At 29.7% G+C, this 25,185-nt stretch overlaps 2 protein-coding genes across 6 annotated transcripts in view; one reads left to right on the top strand and one right to left on the bottom strand.

The window, feature by feature from the left end:
• Positions 1-3,728, bottom strand: part of LOC136986343 (protein zer-1 homolog) — a 62,148-nt gene extending 58,420 nt beyond the window's left edge. For 3 of the 4 annotated variants that reach the window (XM_067283846.1, XM_067283848.1, XM_067283850.1), the window contains exon 1: positions 3,672-3,728. The gene's annotated coding sequence lies outside the window, so the exon portion shown is untranslated. Of the gene's footprint in view, positions 1-3,491; positions 3,648-3,671 lie in introns of those variants that run through there. The other variant, XM_067283847.1, reaches the window with a different exon arrangement.
• A 270-nt stretch (positions 3,729-3,998) lies between these two features.
• The window catches only part of LOC136986236 (TBC1 domain family member 13), a 39,131-nt gene continuing 17,944 nt past the window's right edge, over positions 3,999-25,185 (top strand). Inside the window, exons 1-2 of one of the 2 annotated variants that reach the window (XM_067283725.1) lie at positions 3,999-4,113; positions 21,912-21,985. In XM_067283725.1, the coding sequence (XP_067139826.1) occupies positions 4,094-4,113; positions 21,912-21,985 (94 nt within the window). In that variant the 5' untranslated portion in view covers positions 3,999-4,093. The remainder of the gene's footprint in view (positions 4,114-21,911; positions 21,986-25,185) is intronic. The other variant, XM_067283726.1, reaches the window with a different exon arrangement.

The following is a 25,185-nucleotide window of genomic DNA, read 5'->3' as shown; positions in this document are numbered from 1 at the left end:
TGTGGAAAATTTTTCATAAATAGATAGCAATCCATTCAACCAATATTATAGCATATAATATTATTGCATAAACTTTAGTGACTAACTATATATGAACTTCCAATGCAAACCAGAAGTCATGTTATTTCAATTCAAAAGTTTTCCTCTGAAAGCAGTTAATAGATGATTGGCATGACTCTATTGTTAAAGGAAAAGTGTGATGTACAGGGATAAGGCACTACTAATTTGAGATGGAGAGCATATATTTTGAATTAAATAAATTAAAAATTGCAGTCCAGCATTGTGACAATGTCACAATAAATAATCATTCTTAAGAATATAAAAATCTTTAAGTTTCAAGTGTGATATTTTAGTATTTTTTTAATAGCTGAATAATAAATAATAAGCATGTGTGTTCAAAAAATATTGATTTAATTATTATATATCTGTTTTCTGTTATTATCTATTTCTTAAACCATAAGAGAGCATTTATCTAAGCTAAATACTCATGACACACAATAAAATAATTAAAAGCATGAGAAGAAGAAGAGATAATAAAAGTCAAACAATTATTATAAAGAACACTCAACTATTACTATCTCTTATACAAAGTTATGTATAAGTTTCAAATCTTATCTAAAAATGTTTACCATAAAAATGATAGCTCAAGATGCTTATTAATTTTCACTTAGTAAATAAAGATAAAAAATCCTAAATGTCAATTAAGTTTAATCAACATTATAAATAACAAACTATAAGAAAAAAACCATAATAAATTAGAATTATTACTATTATGAAATTGTTTTACTAATTCAAAATCTTTTCAAATATAACAAATTTTTTTATCAAAATAAAACATATCATCATATCTCAAAAAAAAGTTATTCACTATTTACTTTAAAGAAATTATTATTATAAAAAATACTTTATTCAACAATATGAAATATCATACTATTATTCAGGCACAAAAATTTTTATAACAACAATGCTAAATATATGATCATATTTTTTTCAAAGATTTTTTAAACTAAATGTTTGACCAAATAAAACATTTCTTCTATATTTAATGGAAAATTGATTTTATACAAATATGGTATTTGTGGTATTTGACTTACTGATTTAAAAGCAAATTAAACAGATTATGTACATAACTTTCTAATATATCAAAATTAATAAATGAAAAATTTTGTAAATAATGGTATTAGTAATGAAATGTAGACTAAAATTTAAGCAGAAAATGAAAGAATATTTAAAATTTGTTATTTATTAAATGTATTTTAATTTAGTACAATACAATATTTAAGTATTAGTAAACTAACTTTTTAGAATATAAAGTTGTAAATAAAAAACAAAAACTCTCCTCTATTTAAATTTTAAATAACAGATAATCAGAATAATTAAATATATTAATTATTCTAAATATATCTACAGTAATTAACAGACATACAAAATAAACACTTCTAAAAAAGCCATAAAATCCAATAACCAAGAAAACTTTAATGACTAACAAATGTTTTCAACCATATTTAAAGGTCATCTTTAGGTTAATGTATTTGAAAATAGAATACAAATTGGAATGTACAAATTTAAACTGAATGGAACACAATCTGATTGGCAGAGATGCACCATAAATATTTTAATAAATTTCAAAAATGGATTTCCACGCATCCAAGATAGTTTCAGTGTCTTTATAATTATGGCATAAAGTTTTCATTTGCTGGATTTTTTGGTTTTTTTTTAGAAGCATTTATTTTATATTTGCATCCAGTTTTTGAAAGATTACTGTATTTTTAGACATACAAAATATATAAGATGGATAAGTACAAAAGATGAATGTATATTATGTTAATTAAAACACAGATTATATAAAAATGTTTACTTTACAAACTAAACAATTTTATTTTTAAGGCTATTTAAATCACTGAATATGAAATATTCATATTAAAATAGTAATATATGTCTAAACAAATAATATATCAACATGCTAATGTTAATTTAGTAATATGAAAATCAATTGATTTGGCAAAAATACAAGCAATGAAAGAATTTATTTTTAGATGCAATTTCAAAACACACAATAATTTTTTATTGATTTAAATCTTTTTATAAGCAAGGAAAACATTCTCAATGGTTGTTTACCATCAAATTACAATACTAAATAATAATTGTTTTCAAAACTTGTTAAAAAAAACACAAAAACAGATACGATTCTAATATCAAAATTTGTATTGTACAATAACAAATATGCTAAAATGATAAACATTATTTTAAGCAAAAATAAAATTTAAAGTAAATTCACATTGACAAGATGTATTTCAATAAGCTAAAATAAATTTGTTATAACAGATATATTTCCAACAATAAAATATTGTAAATCATAACATTATACTAAAAACAAAACTGAGATAATACTTCAAAATCAACTACGAAATTAAATTTATATATTACATAAAAATAACTAAATCTGAATTATTATGTAAAAATTAAAAGGAATGCAAGAATAAAGAAATATCAGAAAATTTACCAATTACAGACAATGACAATGATACAATTAACAAAAAAATGGCACAATGAGAATTAAAGCAGATTTTTTCCCTAAAACTTGCTAATGATAAGAATTTTAAGAGATTAACTAAAAAAAAAAAAAAAACTGTTAGTTTAGTCATAAATTCTCAAAAATAAGATTTAGAAAAAACTTACACAATATAATAATTTCCAAATCCAAATTATTTCTTTGATTAATTAATCACATTACAAATACGAAACACATATAAAAATTAACAAAGTAAAAATATTTTTACTAGAAAATATTTGTTTAAAAAAATACTATAAATACTAAAAAAATTCCATTTACCTTTGAAACAGATATTAATAGCGACGTGATTAATGCACGAAAGTATTACATAATACAAAAATAATTTTTTCCAAACCATAAAAATGTTATAACTAAAATCTCTTCAGAAAAAATAACATAGCACATTTTACACATTTACTCGCAATATATTTTAATTAATTTATACAATTTCTATTAAAAATAATAAACAGTTTTTTTTAAATTAATAACAGCATGCAAGTTATAGGAACTAAATACTCACTCATCTAGTACAAAAAACTTTCCTATGCTATAATATAGGACAATGTTCTCTTAAAATGTTTCATCCTTTTTGGAATTTTATCAAGGAAAATCTTTAAAATGATGAAAATACTTAATAAATCTGTATGAAATTGAAAGATTATCAGCTAATTAATCAAGTAATAAGTATTGTTTGTTTCTTCTGTCTTTTATTTCATGTTTCAAATTGTAAACAGTACATAAAATTGAATGGATTGATGTATATTTGTAAAAAATTTGACAGCTTGTTTAGAAAATGAATTAATTAATCGATTTTTTAAATAAAATTTATGGAATTTTTATCACATTTTACAAATAGAAACTTCACTCTTTTATTTGATTTCAATTTGGCATACGAAAGGGAAAATAGCAAAAGGGTAAATAGAACAAAAAGTCAAACCTCTTCAACATGACAACTGAAAAAAATTCCTACACGCTTCCAATTATAGGCTCCTTAACGTAATTTTCAATTAATTTAGTCATACATAAGCGAAAATTTCTCGTATCTCTCACCATAACGGATGTTACAACATTAAAATAAAATTTAATAACAAAAAACTTTCTATAATAAAATTCTCACCATCTTGGTACAGCTGAAAAATTCTCACTAAAATCCAAAAACCGAAACGGAATATACGAAACGTTATATAATAATAAATAATAATAATTAATACAATTCGCTCACCTTTTTTATAATTTTAAATGCGAAAAATTTCAAAATAATATTTATTTTGTTTAAATAAAATTTAAACGGTTTGTTTTTATTATATCAATACTTTGATTAAATTATTATATACGTGTTTATTTAATTAATTATATATTAAAAATATAAATATATATAATTATTTATAATTTCTTTTAAAGTTTAATTTTTATTTGATTTTATTTTATATATTATCTATAATATTTCGTTTTCGTCGTACCACCAGTTACTTTCCTCCTAGGGGAAAGTCGTGTTTGTATGTTTTCAGTTGCTGTCCGATTCTTATTTTCTGTATAGAAATGGCAAGTTACAAGCTAAGGTGAGTGATATCGAGCATAAATACTTGATATGTAAGCAATAAACAGACATTAGAGTTGTCTGAAATGTATATTATAGCTAAGAAAGAGTTTATTAACTATTGTAACTCTATCAATGATCAATGATATCTTAGAAGTGTTATTAACATGCTCTTGATAGATTAGAAAAGCTTATAAATGGGGACAACAGTTATATAATCTTCATAAACCTGTTTTATATAAAATTATGCTTATAAATACATAAATTTTGGCTATAATTTAAATTTTTAAATGCATATATTTGAAAAATGTCAAAAATTTTGTAAATTAAAGAATAAATAATAATAATAATATGTTATTTTATATGAGTAAGATTTCCTGCATAAAATGTTCTTTCCTGTATTTTATAAAGAATATATATTTAAAATTGTATAAAATATTTAAGAAGATAAACAAATGTATATCAAAATTAGTATTGGGATTCACGATGCCGTTTTTTGATATATATTTGCTTATCTGAAGACAAGATATCGTATGTATCTACCACTGCTAGTACATAGGTTATTATTTATCGTTTATAATTATAAGTAAACTTTTTAACTGATTTTTTGAGTCATTTAATTCCAATAACGTTGAAATTCCTGGCATATGCTGCTGTAACCGAGAACACAACTGAAACTGAATTCCAAACTGGTAATGTTGAATCTGTTTTTATTAGTGTATGACTAAGTGCAAATAATAAAAGTTAGTAAGTGGATACATTTGGTGAAGTAATAGTAAGTATGGTAATTTTTCTGTTAAAACATATTTAAATACATTATTAATAGAAATTCAAAGAAACTAATAAATTTCATCAACAATGCAATTTTATGTGAATCTTGAATATTATTAATTATTCTTGCAAATCTTATGGTCAAACAAAATATGGTACCTCTAGGAATACAACTGTATTCCTAGAAGTACCATATAAAATATTTAAAATATAAAATTCCCTTCGTTCCTACCTGTGATTAGTGTAATCTGATTGTTTATTTCCGGAACTCTTAGGTTTTTTGATGATAAAAAAAAAGCGAGAGGGTATCTTAGGCGTATGTTTTTTAAATCCACTAATAATCTATAGTATTTGAGGAAGTTTATTCCTATAATTAGTAAAGTTCATAGATGCTAAAACAAGTAAAGGATTCAAATTTATTTTTGCAATAAAGCATTCTTGTATACAGAATCAATAGAACCACCTGTCTCTGTAAAGGTTGTCTCTTTCATTATATCACATATAACCATAAGGGATCCTTCTTACATCACCTAACAATCCCATCTATTTCAGAAGCTTTCCTTCATCATCACTCCCCATACAAACTCCAATTTTTATATGATTGCATACAGACCTACAAGTAACCTGTACATCCAAGTAAGTTGACTCTCAACACCTCCATAGCTCTATCCAGCAGCAGATATGCATTTCAATTTACAGAGCTATCAAAAAGCAATAACTCCAAATTCTGCATATCAGCAACTATTCATAGTCCACCAACCTCAATAGAGCCATACATTACCCATATATACAGATGACTCTAAACTAAGGTGACCAGACATCCCGGATTTGGGTTGTTAGTCCCGCATTGAACAGTGTCCTGGAAAGTGTCCCTCCTGCATTTGGTCATGTAACATTTTCAACATGTTCGCAAGTTGTCATTTTCTTTTACTACTAGTAGCCCGGGACACCCCATAGTGGGTGTTCTAGTAGCAACAGTGTCATTCCATGGTATAAATAATAAATTTATATCAATAATTCAATAATAAATTCCTATTGCAATAATAATATACTGAATTTATTATTAATTTAAATAATATCTAGGGGTGCTCCTAGTGGCCGTTCTAGGCATACCATGACGGACATACAAACAGTGCCATCAAGTTGTGAAAAAATACAATTTTTTTTTTCTGTAAAGAGTTACTTTTAAGTTTATTTATGCATTTATGTATTTATATATTTTTCTACTAAATTATTTATTAATGAATTAGTTATTATTATTATTACATATGTTACAGTAAAAACCCGTTTTTAGTGAAAACTCATTTTAACTAGTTGAAACTAGTTTTTACTGGATGTCATTGTTATAATCCGTTTTGTCTAGTTAAAACTAGAATTTACTGCTGTACATGTTTTGATTTTAGATAAAACTAAAATCAAACATTAACTTTTTAACTTTTAACATTAGTAAAAACTAATTTTAGCTACATAAATATGTTTGAGGGAAATAAATAAAGTGATGATTGGAATTAAAACATTTGTATTATTTAATATGATATTTATTGAAAATAGTCAAACCTGTTTTTATGCGGTCTTTTTTGTGCGATTTTTTATTTGTGTGATTTTTTTTATGCGATTTTTATTTGTGCAGTATAGTTGGTGACTAGTCTCGTGCAATTTGTCATGTCTCACGTTGACTTATTATAGCTAAATAAACTTATTATAGCATAAATGAACTTATAATAGCAATGTTATTGCATGAATATGCGAAAAATGAAATAATTTATTTTTTAAGTCAACAAAACACCACCTGGACAAAAATATGTAAAACAGACGATAGACGAGACGATGCAGTCAAGTGCTGACATCTGTTGTCAATAAATTCTATTTCGTACAGTTTTGAGTTGTTTTCTTTGTGATACTTTTTTTACGCAGTCCCTATTGACCGCATAAAAAAAATATATTTTTAATTGTGTTGCGAAAACTATTTTTTATAGCCACTCGTAAAGTTTCGTGCAATTTTTTTTTTTTTTTTTATGCGTTTTTTTATGCAGTCCCTATCCACCGCATAAAAACAGGTTTGACTGTATTGGCCACACATCTGTGTTATTAACATTAATTAACCCTTTGTCCCTGAAGGCACCGATTGATCGGTACCCTGGCTTTTTAAGCAAAACTTCAAGGGTACCGATTCATCGTTACTTTGGTAAATATCGATTTTTGTAAAATTTATTAACAACAGATATAATCTCATTCGATATGAAGTGAATAAAGTATAATAATTCATTATATTAATTGATAGCAGTATAAAATTTTGATTTCAAACAAATGTTTGATATAATGTGCGATAATTTCACAACGAATAAACATACATGCATAAGTGTTATATCGAATTGTACAAAACAATATTCTACGTCTTTCTGGCTCAGTGCCAGCAAACAACTATGTAACTAGACAATGTTAATTTTCACAAAATGTTACAAATTATCAAGTTTGTGTCAGTTCTGATATATATTATTTTTTTTCTTATAAATTTTTCTAATAAAATGCATTGAAAAATATCGTATTTAAAACTAAAGATATTAATAAATGTAAGTGATTTTTTTCATATAGATATAATGATAATTTGATTTTTGGTGAACTTTTAAAATAATATCGCCTGACTGACCTATATTGCCCTAGGAGGAATTGCAAAATAAAAGTAAACAAGATGTCGGGGGAAAAGGGTTAAAGCAATACTAAATTCATCTTACATTATAGGAACGTGTTAGCTGAATGACCTTGGTCGAAACAGTTTTTACTAAGCTATTTTGTTAAAACCTGTTTTGTCTAGTTAAAACTAGTTTTAACTCAAATTCATTTTTGACTAGCAGTAAATTCTAGTTTTAACAATGACATCCAGTAAAAACTAGTTTCAACTAGTTAAAATGCGTTTTCACTAAAAACGGGTTTTTACTGTAACATATATATGTATGTCGGAGGGCCACCCCATTTTTAGTTCCCACAACACAGAAGCGTCCTGCATTTCAACCTAACATATCTGGTCACTTTACTCTAAACCAACAACAGTGGGAGCAGCTTTTGTATGTATTGAGGTTGCATGTGCTACAAGGCTGACTGCAGAAACAACAGTCTACACTGGCTCTCCAATATGTACTGTACAAAAACAGACAGACAGCTATAATATATACAGACTCACGCAGTGCACTACAGGCAATTAACAGTTGTGGAATAACAGACCACCCAACTCAACAGCATACATCATCTACTCCAATGTCTCAAATATACAGGAAATACAATTATCTTCTACTGGCTGCCTGGATATACAGAACTCTAAGGAAATGAAACAGTAGACAAACTTGCAAAATAAGTAAACAGGAACCAAGCAAGAACATTCAGACCATACTATAAAGAACAATATAACTGTATCAATATGTACTGTACCTATACAACAATGTCAAGAAGACTGGGACAAACAGCTCAACAATAAATTACATGCTATAAAACCAGAGTTAATAAAATTGACTACCAGTCAGCAAAAATCAAAATAGTACAATCAATCCTCAGATTTTGAACACCTTGCTTTTCAAACAGTTTGGTTTACAAACAAAATTTTGAATGCCATATTTACCCCTGTTGCTGACAAGCTACTCAAAAGAGTAGCCCACAGATCTTCCTGTGTTAATGAAAGTTAATGGCCTAATCAAGAAATGACAGGACTACTGATTCAAAAGTTAGTGGCACTGAGATTGCCTTGCATCATTAGACGTCACAACATGAGCCGTTGATGACATTATTCAAATTAGATTTCAATGTGCATGCAGATAAGATACTACTACTGTTTTTCAATATGTATCACAATTGAATTTAATGTATTCTCTCATCCACCGGTTTGTTTAAAAACAATACTCACACCCAAAACCACTCACCAGTGTGAAAACTTCCAAAAAAAGCAAATGTTTTTGATTCCCCTCCTGGGATCTTCGAATCCAGTTCCAATGGAAAGAACTAATTAAGCCTGACGAAGATCCCAGGAGGGGAATTGAAAATGTTTGCTTTTTTGGGAGTTTTCACACTGGTGATTGGTTTTGGGTGTGAGTATTGTTTTTATTGAATTTAAGTCAAATGAATTAATAGAAGCCACGTTAATTGATATTCGTGTAATATAAATGACATCCATGAATCTGTGTTTAAAGGTGCTTAACTCAAATTAAATAACAAAACTTTATTAATATAATATTATATATTATAATAATATTTAATTTAATTATTAATACTAGGTAGCTAAAACTAAAATTAAAAATAAAATCAAAATTAATTATGATTTGATTTAAATTTAAATTAATTAAAGTCATGTTATTTTCATAAAGATGACGTATCCCAAGGATTATCTTCATTTGAAGCTATAGAGACTTACGTAAAAATATATATTATATAATGTTTTGAGTCTTTCTTTTCCTTTTCCACAGACCAATTCACAAGTAACAGTCAATTTGCTTGAAGAAATAAAAATCTTCTCAAGACGTCATAAATAAATTATTAAAAAATTACCACAAAGTTAAAAAATGATCAAAACACTGACCTTTTATTAGAGGCTACAGTGCTTTCACAATAAAAGTGATGATAAAATTGACTGTTACTTCTAAATTAGTATGTGAAAAAGGAAAAGAAAAACTTGAAAAATGATATATTTTTATGTAAGTCTCTATAGCTTCAAATTAAATCAAATTAATTGAAACATAGTATTTCGGAAAGTGTAGATAAAGTACAGGTATCTCTCGTATAACATGGTAGTTACATTCTGAAAAAGTGTCATGTTATGCAAATCCATGCATATGAAACAGAGGACTAAGAGAAATATGTTTATTAAAGCAATCAATAATTTATTTCCAATCAATAATTAATTAACAATCACAATTAAAAGCACTGTATTATGCATTAATATTAATTTTAGTTAAACAAGGGTCATTTTCTTTTTACAAAGTATTGTCATCTCAGCTTTTTTTGTCGATCTTGATCAGAAGTATCAGCAACATTTTTATTTTTATCATAAAAATTTTTTTACAGGATTTTACAGGAGGAAATTACAGCATTTATTTATTCGGATTAAAGAGACACATTCACTACCTTTAACAACAAATATTTTCAGAAAACCAGCTCGACAGAACATACTAGATGATAATGGACAAATTCAACCTACATTGGCATATCTGAAAGCAATAAACTTACATACAGAGCTCTAGGACATATGACAGAAAGGTTATGACATATTAAAAGACTCAAAAGGACATAGAGACATAACTGGCTAGACCCCCTGGCACTGTTTGGCATACCTAGGTTCTTGTGCCAAAAACCACCAAATCCAACCAATAAAACATTTTTTTTAGAGCTGATCATCTCATTGTCAGATCCTACAAGTTGTGGAATTGAACTAGAACATTCCAAAAGCATTTGAAGGCCATTTTTAGCATTTAAAATCTAACAGAAATTTGAACATTTAAATACATTTAAACTAAAGTAAAATGCAATAAAATAAATAAAGACTAAAATAAATTAGTATAAATCAAGAAAACATTTGCTTCATGCCAATTAAGTGTAGCATGTCTTTTTGTGAGTAGACTCCTTTACTTGTTTTAGCATTTAGGGACTTTTATTTCTCATGTAGTCTGTGAAGCCATGGGATTCGGTCTCAGTCAGGAATTTTTTTAGATATATATCCTCACTAACAAAACTGATCAAATATTAGTACTAATGAACACAAATAGCCTTGTAAATCAGCATACTAATGCTAGGGCCACACAGAGTGCTACATACACTATGTTAATTTAATTTAGAAATTTCTGGAAGAAAGAAATCAGCCCATAGCTGGACTTGAACCCACAACTCTCTCTTATTGTCTGGATGCATTGCCAGTTTTGCTACCTAAGCCTCCATCCAATCTTCCAGAACTATTAATTTAGACATAGTGATACTAGTTACGTACAACACTGACTGAGGACAATTTTAAGCAACCACACCCTTTAACCTTCTTCATGGCACTTAGCCATCTATTGCAATTGCGGCCGTCAGCCATATTGTTATATGCATTTTAGTTATATTTTTTTATTTATCTTTATATTCAATTCTTCCCTTTTTTCATAACTTCCTTTTAGAAGCTTCTGTCTTAAATCTCATTGCCTTAAGGAGGGATTACCCTTTCTCTGAATTCTTGGTAGAACAAAAGGGTATGGGAATTATCGTTTCTCCGAATTTTCGGGGAAAACAAAAGGAAGGCAAGGACTGGAGGCAAAACTGCCAATGGAAGAGTCATTCTTGGTCAAGATCTCAGAGTGGATGACAGGACAAAGGGGACTGTGAAGCCGAGGAAAACTGTAGAGGTCGAAAAGAACAGAAAAAGAAGGGTTGTAAAGACAGTGAGTATGACTGGAGATCTACGAGGCACCTTTTTTTTTTTCTTTTGTTTCGAAGGAGGGAGGCATCCGAAAGCAGAGACACCTTCCACATTGGTACCTACCACTTAAGAAGACCCAGATATTTTCTACCTTCCTCTGTCTATCTGACATACTTCCCTAAGCTCTGTTTCTTCCTTTTTCTTTTTCTTAGGTTTAAGATAGGTATAAGCTTAGTTGTAAGTTGGTCAGGTTGATACAGTATGTATACATGCACATTACCTATATGCTTATGAGAGGACAATAGACCACCCTTTTGTTAATTAGTAATATTAATATCTGTAAAGTTGGGATCTGTACTAAAAGAATCGGTTTGGAGAGAAATAAAGGATATTTTGTTTGTACATCTGTTTTATGTATCCCTCTTAGTAATGTTTGTTTACAAGCATTACTATCTCTTAGTACGAACAACCACACAATCATCTGGCATAGTGGCATAACCACCTATCTTTAGTTGAATTAATTAATTAATGTAGCCCAAAAGTAGCCTGATAATTTTAGCAAGATTATTTGGATTAATCAATTAAAATTGGGTTATGAGTTGTTCTTTATATATAAAAACATTTATGTGCATGCCATGCTAAGTGAGTGCAAGTGCTGTAAGTAACTAGTATGGTTATATGTGTAAATTAATAGTTCTGGAAGCAAAAGTTGGATGGAGGTCCTGATAGCATAACTGGCAACTAGGGATTGCAATCCAGCTGGATTTTTGCTGGACCAACATCATTCCAGCTGGATCCAGCACAGATGTATTTTCAGTGCAATAAAGTGTTATCTATCTGTCTATCTATCCAGCAATTTATGTTTTTTTTTTTTTTTTTAAAGAAATCTTAAGTTTTTTTAAAAAAAATGTTTTAAACTTTTATTGTTTAGACTGGTCACTATAAATCAGTAAAACTTCTTATACATTTAGGATACACACTTATATATGCTGTGACCAAAAAGTAACTACTTTTTGGTCACAGCATATGTAGCAATCTCTGTCGCCCTTCATAAAACATCTTAATTTACACCAAAGCAAATATTTTCAGCTTTTTTTTAAAAAAAAAAACATCATCAATAGACTGTGTATATAAGACTACAATGTATTTGAAGATAGAATGCTGAAATCAGAAAGGTTTGATATATTAGGGAGTTTACCTGAAGAAGATCCTAGGTGTGGATGACTGAAAATATTAGTGATGTAACAGTTTTCATAACTAAATGCAAAACACAGTACAGTTTGTAAATTTTATTTATAGTGACTAACACTTTGTTGTTGGAAGATTATTTTATTAGACTAGTGGAAAATGAAGAATCTTAAATTGCTCTTTTAGATATATAAAAAATGTACGACTCACATTAACCAAATAACTGGAGTGCATATGCATTTGTGAATGTTTTCGTAGCCCCTTCTGGGCTCTTCTTCAGGCTTCCTTTTTATTCAAAACAAGCTGGCAGTTAACATTCGAATATAAATCTAATGGTAATCGATTTGGGGTACCATACGCACATGGTTCTCCTTAAGATGTTAAATAATATCAAACAATATGATGAGTTTGAATGCACATGCATTCCACTTCAAATACGATTGCAAATTACCATATTTACTCACATATAAGACAACCTCGCATATAGGACAAGATGTGACTTTAAGGATCAAAATAAAGAAAATTAGATTTAATAATATAATTTTAATTTTATTTTGTTTAAATACAAGTAAAATATCAAATAAACATAAATGCACATTGTCCCTCAAAAATTACTGGCATTTTAAACTTTAAAGTAAAATCTTGTAAAATCAACAACATTTGTTCATGTAAAGCTGGACAATTGGAACCTTTTTTTGCCAATTCTTAACAGTCAAATCCACTCTCCGTCGATTACGCTTATGAGTTTCTCTGAATTCTGATTTTCGAATAATCATCTGTTTTCACGGAATGGATTAAAACTTATATCGGGCTCCCGTGTGAGTTTGGAATTTCAATCTGGAATTCAATTCAAAAGCTTTGCTTTTCCTATTGCTATTCATCTTTATTCCTGACAATATACAAGAACAATTCAAACGACCCAGATAAAATACTTATGTTTTTAAATACAAGAGAGTAAGCATCTGGTAAAAAAATGCGAATGTACAGTTCATAAAAATTATTTGCAAAAACACAAAGAATCTTTCGCTCGCGTGTATAGGATGACCTAGGAATTTAAAGCTCTGATAAATGAATAAAAACCTTGTCTTATATGCGAGTAAATATGGTAAATATTATTGTCTAGTAGAACTTGCCATATCATCAAAAGGCACATCTCCTCCCTAAAATTAATGCAGGGGATTCTGCAACCAGCCTTAAAAATTTCTGTTACCTCCAACCATTTGAGGTGTTCCAGGTGTGGGGTGGTAAGGATAACATGAGCTTCGGTGAAGTCCGCTGTAATATCCAGATCCGTCGCATAAGTGGAAAAGGCAGTTGTAGCCCTGTTATGTTGTATGTCAGATTTATGCTTCCGTATCCTGATCTCCACTGAACGTTTAGTAGAGCCAACATACACCATTTCCCTATCCCATCTGTTGTCTCTGATAGGGATGCTATAAATGCCCAGCAGTCTGTTGGGCAAAACAAAAGTACTTCTGAAGTATTTTGTATTTATTTTGTGTGTTACTCATCAAAACCTTATTAACACTGATAGACAGTGCTCTTAAACTTTTATCTAATTGTAATTTTCTGTTTGTTCTGTTTGCTTTGATTTGTGACAGATTTTCTCTGACTGCTTGAAAACATATTTTTACTGTTAAATAGTCAGTGATATGCCCAGAAAAATAATTCTGCAGATGAGGTAAGGTAAATTTAAGGGTTTGGCAAAAGGTTTTAAATAATGGGGGAGAATATATAGAAGGAACTCATAACTGATTTGCATAATAAAAAATTTTATTTTCTGAAAAATTTCTGTTATGACTTCATTGACAGCTTATATATATATATATATATATAAATGTGTTATATAAATATTTAAAATTTGTTTAGTAGGCTTTATAAATGTTGTTATTGTGTTATAAAGAAACTTTTTAAAAATATGGCAGAGTTTTAATTACATATATCTTCAAGCATAACCCTTTATTGCTATTTTTCATTATTCAAGCTGTCAAGCAAGCTCTTTTGTAAAAGACTGTAATAAAGAGTTATGTATGAAGATATATGGAAATGTAACTTGACTTTAAGTTTTAATTAGTTTAAGAGATTTACTTTCTATATAAAATAATCATTGTTTATTTTATTTAAAAAAAAACCACTGTTTATTTCTTCATACTGTATCCAATGATAATGCTTATTTTTGACATAGTAAATTTTAATTTCTTTCATAGTAAAAATGAAGAGTAATGCACATAATACATTTGTCATTATATTTACTTGAAAATTATTTTTATTTGAATGAATTATGAGAAAATGATATACATTATAGCAATATTTTTGTAGATTTAAAAATTAGATGATTAAATTTTTTAAATAAATTATTGTTCATTATTTTTTTAATGTAAAAAAATTAGCAAATTTCAAAATTAATTTTTTACATTTGAATTTATAAGTTTTTTGATCACATGTTGCATAATTAATGGCATTGTTAATTATTAAAATTAATAATTGAGTGCTTCAATACAAATGCAGTTCTCATACAAACTGTTTTGTATATATAGTTAAAGTTAAGCAGTTACTTTTGAATATTATTATTATTATTTTATAATGAACATAACATGGTAAACAGCTTTCTCATTAGAATAAAGTTAATTAGTTTATTTTGTAAAGCATAAAATATTTCAATAGTTAGTAATTAAATTTTAATTTTGTAGAAAAATAATTTTAAAAAAATTTTTTTTAATTATTATAATTTTTATTTGAAAAATCATCAAATACAAAATATATGTCAAGTTAAATATTATTAAAACAATATGTCACAAAATCAGTGATACACTATTGAAAGAAAATTTATTAGAACGTTTTCACCTTTTCAAACATTGAAGACTAATGTAATATCCAATAGCAGAATATAATGTGAAAAATTAGAAACATCTTACATTTTGGAGTAAGATCATTTTCACTGTCTTTTTCCACCAATAAAGATTAACCAAATGATCATTGTTTCTCAAGAACGTGCTTTCCAGTTTTTTCCATAAATACAATTTTACAATTAAAATAACATTCTGTGCTTAACACTTAATGTTCAATTCAGACGTGTGCAATGATTAAAAATAATCAGCCATAGATGTAGAGCAGCTATAAGCATCAACATTTCTTTTTAAAAAATGGCAAACTATAAAATAATAATAATAATAGTGCATAAGCAGACAACTACTACTATTGTATAAGTGTTGTATGACATTTCTATTTTTAAAATTGCCTGGAAAGTTCAAAATTGAACTTAATGTTTGAGTAACTTATTTTTTACAATTTTGTTTTTCACTTTCTCTCGAAATGTATATAATATAATATAAAATTTAAAAGAAAGGCAGTGGCAATCTGTCTATAATGAGAAGATGGGACTCTATCATAGATGATAAAATATGCATTTTATATTTAGGAGGCCAATTCCATTGTTGTGGAGTGTACCAATGATAAAATTGGTATGGCAGGTTGACAGGGAGATATGTGATTTGCATCAGGTATCATGATACTTGATGCAAGGCACTGACCTGTCAGAATTGTAGAAAAGTTAGTGTTAGTTGCTATGAAAATCACTATCTTAAATAAGAGAAAAGAAAACTTAGATTATTCTAAGTAAAGATCAATCTAGATTGTCCAAGTCCACAATTTCTTTCAGGACTGTAGAGTTGGAGAGAATTCGTTGCTAGAAGAACTGGAGTTGATAAAAATGGATCAATTCCAACTTCCATATTTTTATTATGTACCTGATATTAAACTCCTAATAGGAGCATTAACGCTAGTGTTCTTGAATACTTTACTATAACCACAGATAGAAAATATTTTGTGCATAAATGTGTTGTTGAAGATTGATAGTGGTGATAATGAATAATTCTGTAAAAAAAGATAAATGCTTTTAGTTTCATTGGGTGTTAGAACCAAATATGAACTTTTTAATTTTTTTACTTGTTTAATTGATCTGTGAGGGGTTCTTGCAAAAAGGATGATGTAAGCCTTCTCAAATTTTAACCAGAAGAGCTAGGTGTGGTGTCCCTATGCTGTAGTAGTAGTAGTAGTAAGACAGGTATCACTCTTTGGTACAACTTGTGTTATGGAAAAGGGGGAAGATGGGAATGGTGGGGAAGAAGGGGTGGGGGTGAGAAAGGAAAGGGAATAAAAAAAGGATTGGGATCCATGGGCATCTCGCGACGGTGTTTTATAAGGAAATGTTCAGTAGAAAATACAATAACAAGAATCTTACAGAGGAATACAAGTTGGGAGGGCTATGTTACAGATCGCAAATAGCACTAATATATGTACAGGTAATAACATATATACAGTATGCAGATTAATATTGTTACAAGAAATTACATGTTCAGTGCTGTCTGACAAATCACAGACAGTACAAACATAAAAACAGATGACAAATCTATGTACATTATGCAGATTAACAATAGTACAATAGTTACATGGGGAGCACTATGTGACAAAGACAAATAGCACAAACGTATTTATAATTGACATTCCTAGGGTTACACTAAAAGCATAGACAGTGATTTTTATTAACATGTGGTGTTAACATCATAGTTCAGTAGATTTGCATGACTATGAAGATACTGCCACTGACTAGGTGTTTCTCGTCCTCTCTGTAAGCACTTTGATGCTCTGCAGATTATTATTCAGATGATTGTACATGTACAAAAACTTATAAATGACATTTGATATTACGTAGAAACTTTTACATTTGGAACCGTTGAGTGCGTGATTTTGTTCTATCTTTCCTATTTAAAAATCGTTCCACATGACTATTTTTTTGTCTTTAAAACTGTTTCAAATTTTGGTTTTTACCTGAGGAAGGACCCAGGAGGGGTCTGAAAACATTTGTACTGTTAAATTTTAATTTGTATTTGTTAAAGGTTTCTGAAGTACGTTTTGTTTGGTAAACTCCAGTGTGCAGTTGTTCGTTATTATTGGTCTATTACTTTTGGTAATAGTGGCATAGGTTGGTTGGATCACCTGTCCATTACTAAATACTAGTGGGGAGCTGGGTTTTGTTTTGAGTTTCCTAAGGATTCCATATATTTGGCCAACACAGCTATGTAGCTGTGAAACTCTTTCCCAGATCTCCTTATGCTCCTCTATCTTTAAATTTGACCAGTAAGTTTCAGGTACCAAGTTAAGTATTTTCCATAGGTGGAAACTTGTCTCTTTCAGTATTATGTTTTTTATTGACCCAAGAACAACAGCTGGGCCACTTTGTGAGTCTTGTGTGTTGTTAAGTTCAGCTTGAGATTGCACACCATTTGACTCCATTATTCAAGAATAAATAGTAAGCCATGAGTAATTGATGTCAAAGCAATCACTTGAGTGGACTAATATACTAACAGGTACAGCAATGTCCCGACAATACACGCGTAAGTATGCAAAATTATTTTATATATAGTTAGCTGAACTATATTATGCTAATTAAATAAAGACTCTAATTTATTCCCAATTAACTATAAGGTACCTACTAATTAAGCTAGTAGGGTAGATGTACCAGTTTTGGCCAGTGTAGTACCAGTTCTGGCCAGAAAAAAAATTTAACTTAAAAATATAATCACAAATGAAACAAACTTTTATTGTTAACTGTGTGAACAGTTAACAATAAAAGTTTGTTTCATTGGACAGATTTGAATATGTGGTGATTTTAAGTTAAATTTGTTTTCTGGCCAGAACTGGTACACTGGCCAAAACTGATACCTCTACCCTAATGCATTTTAATGAATAAACAGATAGTTGGAACCATTATAAAGTCCATTAGAATCCGTTAAACGGCCATTAAAATCCATTGTAACTCAAAATTTTTGAAATTTTCCAAGGCTGTAATACTAAATTGTTTAAACCCTGTAACTTGTTAAATTTTTATTTTACTGCCACCCAATTTTATATACCTCTAAAACTACTCTTCTTTTGACAAACCCCCTGCTGCCACTCCCCGAAAATTAATCCCCCTTCCACTAGGTCTGATCAAAAATCCAAAACTTTAAAGTTAATTAACTCCTCTCCCTAATTAATGTAATTAAGTAATTTCTATACTGGTAGCTTTGGAATGATTAGCTGTTTCCAACTGTGTATTACGAAAGGTCCTGGCACAAAAAGTTCTGTGAAAAAATCCACTCAATTGAGGAGCACAAACAAGTACAACTGTAGCAGCACAAGCACCTTTACGTCAGTCCTTCCCTACCCTGTAGCAGAAAAAAAGTTGTTTTGTGGTTCGTAGAGTTTTATTTAAAATAAAATAGTTAATGAACATTGGAGGAAAAGATAGAACAATTATGGTACTGAGAGAGAACTGCTTGGCAACCTGATATAGAACCTGAGTAGATCTTGCAAATATTGAATATGAAGGGCTTATTTAGACTACTCATCATTACAATAGGAATGCCTGATGATTCAATTAAAAAAAAAGCTAAAAAATTGGCTTTGATGATTTATTGGTAGTGATAAAATGCCATTCCAGGTTAATATAATCAAAATATATTTGAAATTATTATTTAGGAGTTGGAATCATATCTTCTAAAATGTTATGAGTAATAGTTGGAGTTGGACTTGGTCTACCAACTGTACAGTCTTGATTTCTGCTTGCCGTGAAAATTCTTCATGGTAAGCAGATGTCTTACCATAAAGGTAGATAGTTAAGCATGCTTACCTATCTACCTTTAGTCCAATTTACATAGTATTTATGAAATTAGTTAGCCAAATTCCAGTCTGATAGTTATGCCCTTATTATTTGATCATTAGAATAATTCAAGCTTGATTGTCTATATATGTTAATGTTACTAAAGTCACTATTAAGGATTTTTGTCATCACAATTTAATGTTAGCTCTTAATTAAGACATTTTTTAAGACAGTTTATTTTATATAATAAATCAGAATACATGTGTGTATGGCACAAGATTAAATATCTGGTTTCCATAAATCTGGAATTACCAAAAAACTGGCTAATTTTGACTTTGTGAGCCATAGTGCATTTGTATTTTGCCACATGACTTATTTTCCATTGTATATACATTGCTTGACACCAGTGCTGCTGTGACTACTGATGTATGGTGTGTTATAAACAGTTTAACTCTTTACTTTCCATTATATATTTTAAGTATATATACATAGCTTGTGTCTAGAAAACTAAAAAATCCAGAAATCTAAACCTCTTTCAGTCCCAAGCTTTCTGGATACTTCATCTGGTTCTGTATTACTTTTACTATCAACACATTCTATAAACTAAATGTTTTACTACATTTCTTTTACAGAAATATGAAATTAAAGTTTTAATAATTTTTTAATTTTATTTTTTCCTACCTATGTATTTATTAATTATTTATATAATTTATATTTAGTTTGTAAATTTTATTTGTAATCAGTAAAATCTAAAATGTAAACATATCTAAATTACAAGCAATTTAAAAACATTGCATTTAATTATTATTTGTGAACTTGAATAATTTATTTGTATAATCAAATACATAAATAATTTGAACTAGTATTTCAAAAAACTTTATGTTAATGAGAATTTTTGTTTTTATTTATGTATTGTAAAATCATGAACAAATCATTTGAAAATATTACAATGCTTTATATGTGTGTAATTGTTGTTAAAGTTCATTCAATATATAAATTAGTTATATATTCTGTGTGTACCATCCTTGCAATCCAAAAAACGATTCTGGTAGACGATCATACAGCAATGGTTAGGAAATTTTCATTTATTTAATCAAATGCATTTCGGGTTGGTTTATCTCCCAACCCCTCTTCAGTGCTGTCAAAGAATACAAAATATGGTAAGGTTTCCGACAATATTAAACATCACGTAAATTGAAATACAACAATATAAAACTTACATATCATATGTTGGTACATTTTTTAAAATATTTTTCTATATTTTAACACAAAGGTGTATTACATTCTCTATAACATAAAAAATTTTTTGTGATTTAATACAATTTGATAAAAAAATATATACAGTTATTCAATTTAGATTATTTATATAAAAACTTACATTTGCAGTGAAAGTGCATTGTATTTAGTGCATAAGTGATAGTTTTTACTCATCTTCACCCTCATTAGGAACAAGGCACTTTCACTGCAAATGTAAGTTTTTATATAAATAATCTAAATTGAAAATAAACAACAACTAATTTGTTATATATAAAGACCAACAACTGCCGAATTATCGGGCTAGCAAATGGCTATAGTAATATTAATAATTTAAGTTAATTTGGTACTAGAGTTAGGCGTTAGGCGCCATCTCTTGCTAAATTTAATAATTAGAATTTTAATTAAATAATTTAAATAAATTTAGGCTTAACTGGAAGAAAAGAATCGGCCCGAAGCGGGATTCGAACCCGCAACTTCTGCTATCCGTGCAGACACGTTACCAGTTACGCTACCCGGACCTTCAGTCCGATCCTCCCCTTCCAGTTGATATAAGATTACCGTACGACCATCGACGGCTATTACAATGCCGGCTGGGGACACATTAATTGCCCACGTCCTCCCAAAGGCACTCAACCGGCCATCGCAAACCCCGGCAAGGCGTATATTCGGCAGTTGTTGGTCTTTATATATAACGGGTTAGTTGTTGTTTATTTATATGTATACCCCTTGCCAGGGTTTGCGATGGCTGGTTGAGTGCCTTTGGGAGGACGTGGGCAATTAATGTGTCCCCAGCCGGCATTGTAATAGCCGTCGATGGTCGTGCGGTAATCTTATATCAACTGGAAGGGGAGGATCGGACTGAAGGTCCGGGTAGCGTAACTGGTAACGTGTCTGCACGGATAGCAGAAGTTGCGGGTTCGAATCCCGCTTCGGGCCGATTCTTTTCTTCCAGTTAAGCCTAAATTTATTTAAATTATTTAATTAAAATTCTAATTATTAAATTTAGCAAGAGATGGCGCCTAACGCCTAACTCTAGTACCAAATTAACTTAAATTATTAATATTACTATAGCCATTTGCTAGCCCGATAATTCGGCAGTTGGTGGTCTTTAATCTAAATTGAATAACTGTATATATTTTTTATCAAATTGTATTAAATCACAAAAAAATTTTTATGTTATAGAGAATGTAATACACCTCTATGTTAAAATATAGAAAAATATTTTTAAAAATGTACCAACATATGATATGTAAGTTTTATGTTGTTGTATTTCAATTTACATGATGTTTAATATTGTCGGAAACCTTACCATATTTTGTATTCTTTGACAGCACTAAAGAGGGGTTGGGAGATAAACCAACCCAAAATGCATTTGATTAAATAAACGAAAATTTCCTAACCATTGCTGTATGATCGTCTACCAAAATCGTTTTTTGGATTACACGGACGGTACACACAGAATTAGAATGCACAGCAACCATACTTACTAGTTATATATTATTGGATTAGATGTATTAATAATTATCTTTTTTTGATATAGTTTTAATTTGATTTCTTTAATTGTTAATAATTTTTTAATGGATTTTTTTTTTAGGATAAAAGAATTTAGTTCAATACTTTCTGCTGCAAAAGTTGATATATCAAGATTAAAAGCACTTTGCTTTAATGGTAGTTTTTTTATTTCTTATTCTAGTAATTTATTCTTAATTTAATTACTTATCTTTTAATTATAAATTATAAAAGTTAAAAACTACTTTGTTTTATTAAATAAAATGAAACGTTAAGTAATAACGTGTTGAGTAATCAATAATTAATGAATGTTTGTTTTCGTTAAATGATGTATTGATATAAAATTACTAAGTAATTTGAGAAACAATTCTACTTTTCAAAACAGGTGGAAATAATAATGAATGTTTATCATCAAATATTATTATTAAATGTAAATACTATTTTTTTCTTTCTAATTCTAAGTCCACATTATTTTTAGGATGAATTTTAAGATTTTTTGTGAAAGGAAAGATATATAATCAATTGTATTAAGTTTTATTAAATAAATTATAAAAACAATCCAAATTTTAAATAGATAATGTTGACAGTTCTAAATCAACAGACACCCAAGCCTAGATACCAGTAAAATTTTGCTTACAATTCAGGCAAATGTTTTTGTCCACATTCCATTGGACAAAAACATTCAGGCTGTAAATAGAATTGAAACTAAATGTTTTATAACAACTTAAAACAGATGTGTTGTTGTTTGCTGATTGGTGGATATCCTGCATCTCCAATTTCATCTACAGCCTGAAGATGTCCAATGGACATGAACAAAAACATTTGTGTGAATTGTAAGTGAAATTTTGCTGGTATCTATCAGTTGATTTAGTACATTTTAACCAGCACTTAGATGTTGTCTATTGGGAGTTCTATTTTCTTGCATTTCTGCTTATATAATAACTTTTTAATGTTACTGTTAAAATGATATTTTGATGCATCTTAAATGTTGAAATAGTTTGAATTTAAATGCCATTAACAGCAAAGTTTATTTTTACTTACATAACTATTGAGCAGTAGTCAGAATGACCATTATTGGTATATATTACATACGGTCTATTGCAATGACTGCCGACTGCTGACAATTTTTGACCTGATAATGTAAAGTGTTATTGATTGTATGATTCATCTTTATTCAAGGAAATATGGTAGTATTTCACTGTTAAATATTTTAAATATTTTTCAACTAGGATACATGAATAATAAAGGTGACTAGATAATAAATGGGATTATAATGAATAAAACACTCCTTTAATAGTCCAGAAAATAAATATTAGCAACATAAAAACATTTTCAACCATTTTTAATTAATGATCTTCAGTTAACATAAAATAGAATACCAAAATAGAATGTAAATATGAAAATAAGGATTCCGAGATAAAAATAATTGTAATTGTAGTACTAGCATTTTAAAGTAATTGTAATTGTAAAAGTAATTGTAGTCAATAAAATAAACAAACACAGAAATAATATAAATTAAGCTGAAAATGTCACTTAATAAAATAAAATAAAATCAAAATAAACAAAATTCTTTTAATAACATTAATTTTTGTAAAAGGATTGCCATGCGGTAGCTAATGTGTCCGCATCCCTATGGTTGATGCAACCAGTTCTCGTGCACTTTAACCTTTCAAGATGTTTTATACTAAATACCGAACCTGTTACCGGTGTAATTTGCATGAAAAAATCTTCTTTTCACAAACGTTTTCGAGCTTTCCAAACAGCTCTTCTTCAGGTAGAGAAAAAAGTTCCGACGAAACACTTCGAAAAAGGAACGTAGACATTTAAATAAAAACCGAATCTAAAAAATAGAATGCAGATGTTTAAACAAAAATTATGGAACTCGCATATCAAACGAACATTAAGGTGGACATGCGCATTCGTGCGCCAATGTTGCTATTTATAGATCGTTGTTTATGAGGGCCTGCCACGCTATAGAAAGATTAATCTCATCCTTCCGATTTATACATGTGGTCCAGTGGTTAGCCTTACAGATGGATATAGCTTCCCGCCATTTTAGTTGCTCCAGGTGGGGCGTAGTGTCGATGATGTCAGCTTTGTCGAACTCCGGTTCTATATCGGGATCAGATGCAAAGGTGGTTAGGGCCGTGGTGTACCGCCCGTGCCGAAGGTCCGCCTGATGTTCTTGCACTCTGGTATTTAAAGATCGCTTGGTTGAGCCGATATATACAAGGCTCTCGTTACATCTGTTATCTTTCAGCGGGATAGAGTACACGCCAGGAAGCCTGCCACGGACTGGACTGCCTTTTTCATTTCTGAGGATGTCGTAGATTGTCGGGCCTCTTCTATAGGCTATTTGTAGTTGTTGTTTTCCAGCGATCTCAGCGTATATCGCTTTAACATATGGGTTAAAGGTGACTGGGAGGCGTGTACGTTCATCCTGGTCAGTGTTGGTCCTCGTATGCGTAGTGGGTGCGTATTGTGAGCGTTGAAGTCGCTCAATTAGACGGTGTGTCAGACCATTGTAACCGTGCTTGGCTGCTATCTTCTTGATATAATTCAATTCGGTGTTGAGGGCTTGCGTGGTGGACGAGTGGGAAAAGGCCCTTTTAATCAAAGTATTAAATGCTGCAGCCTTGTAGGTGAATGGGTCAGATGAACCTACCGGTATGTATATAGGGTCGGCATAAGGTTTACGGTATACCGACGTGACGATGGCGGATCCTTCTACTTTAATGTTTATATCCAAAAAATGGACCTCAGTATTGCTAGATTGTTCCATTTCCAGCGTTAGGCCGTAGGGATTATCGTTAACGGTTTGTACGAAGTTTGAGATGTCAGGTATTGTCTTCCACATGATGAGGATGTCGTCCACATACCTCCTATAGAGTAAGATGTTCGGGAGGAACAGCGGAAGTATTTTTTGTTCCAGTTGCCTAACGACCATTTCGCATAGGTCCCCAGATACTGGGCTACCCATGGGGACTCCTCTTTGTTGTTTGTAGACCTCTCCGTCGAACGCAAAGATAGAATTATAACAGATCAGATGGGCTAAGTCAATGACTTGGTGGTGTAATGCTTGTTCTTGAGTCAAATTAAGCAAAATGTCCCTAAGGGAGCAAAAAGCTGGAGGGAGCTCCACCGACGGGTACATAGATTTAAAGTCTAGCACGGTAATATACTGCGGCGTCGAAGGCACAACCCGAAGGAGGTGGATGAGCTCAACTGGGTTATCGATGGTGTATGGGTAGTCCTTGAGGTGGGGAGAAAGTAGGTTATGAATGGCTTTCTCCAATTTTCTTGTGGGAGCTCTGATTTTATCGACTATTGGACGTAATTGTTGGCCCATTTTGTGCGTT

The sequence above is a fragment of the Centruroides vittatus genome, unplaced genomic scaffold, assembly GCF_030686945.1.
Source record: "Centruroides vittatus isolate TY-2023 unplaced genomic scaffold, ASM3068694v2 scaffold_1015, whole genome shotgun sequence".
Classification (NCBI taxonomy): Eukaryota; Metazoa; Arthropoda; class Arachnida; order Scorpiones; family Buthidae; genus Centruroides; species Centruroides vittatus.
The sequence above is the reverse complement of the archived record's forward strand: the minus strand, read 5'-3'. Positions and strand labels throughout refer to the sequence as shown.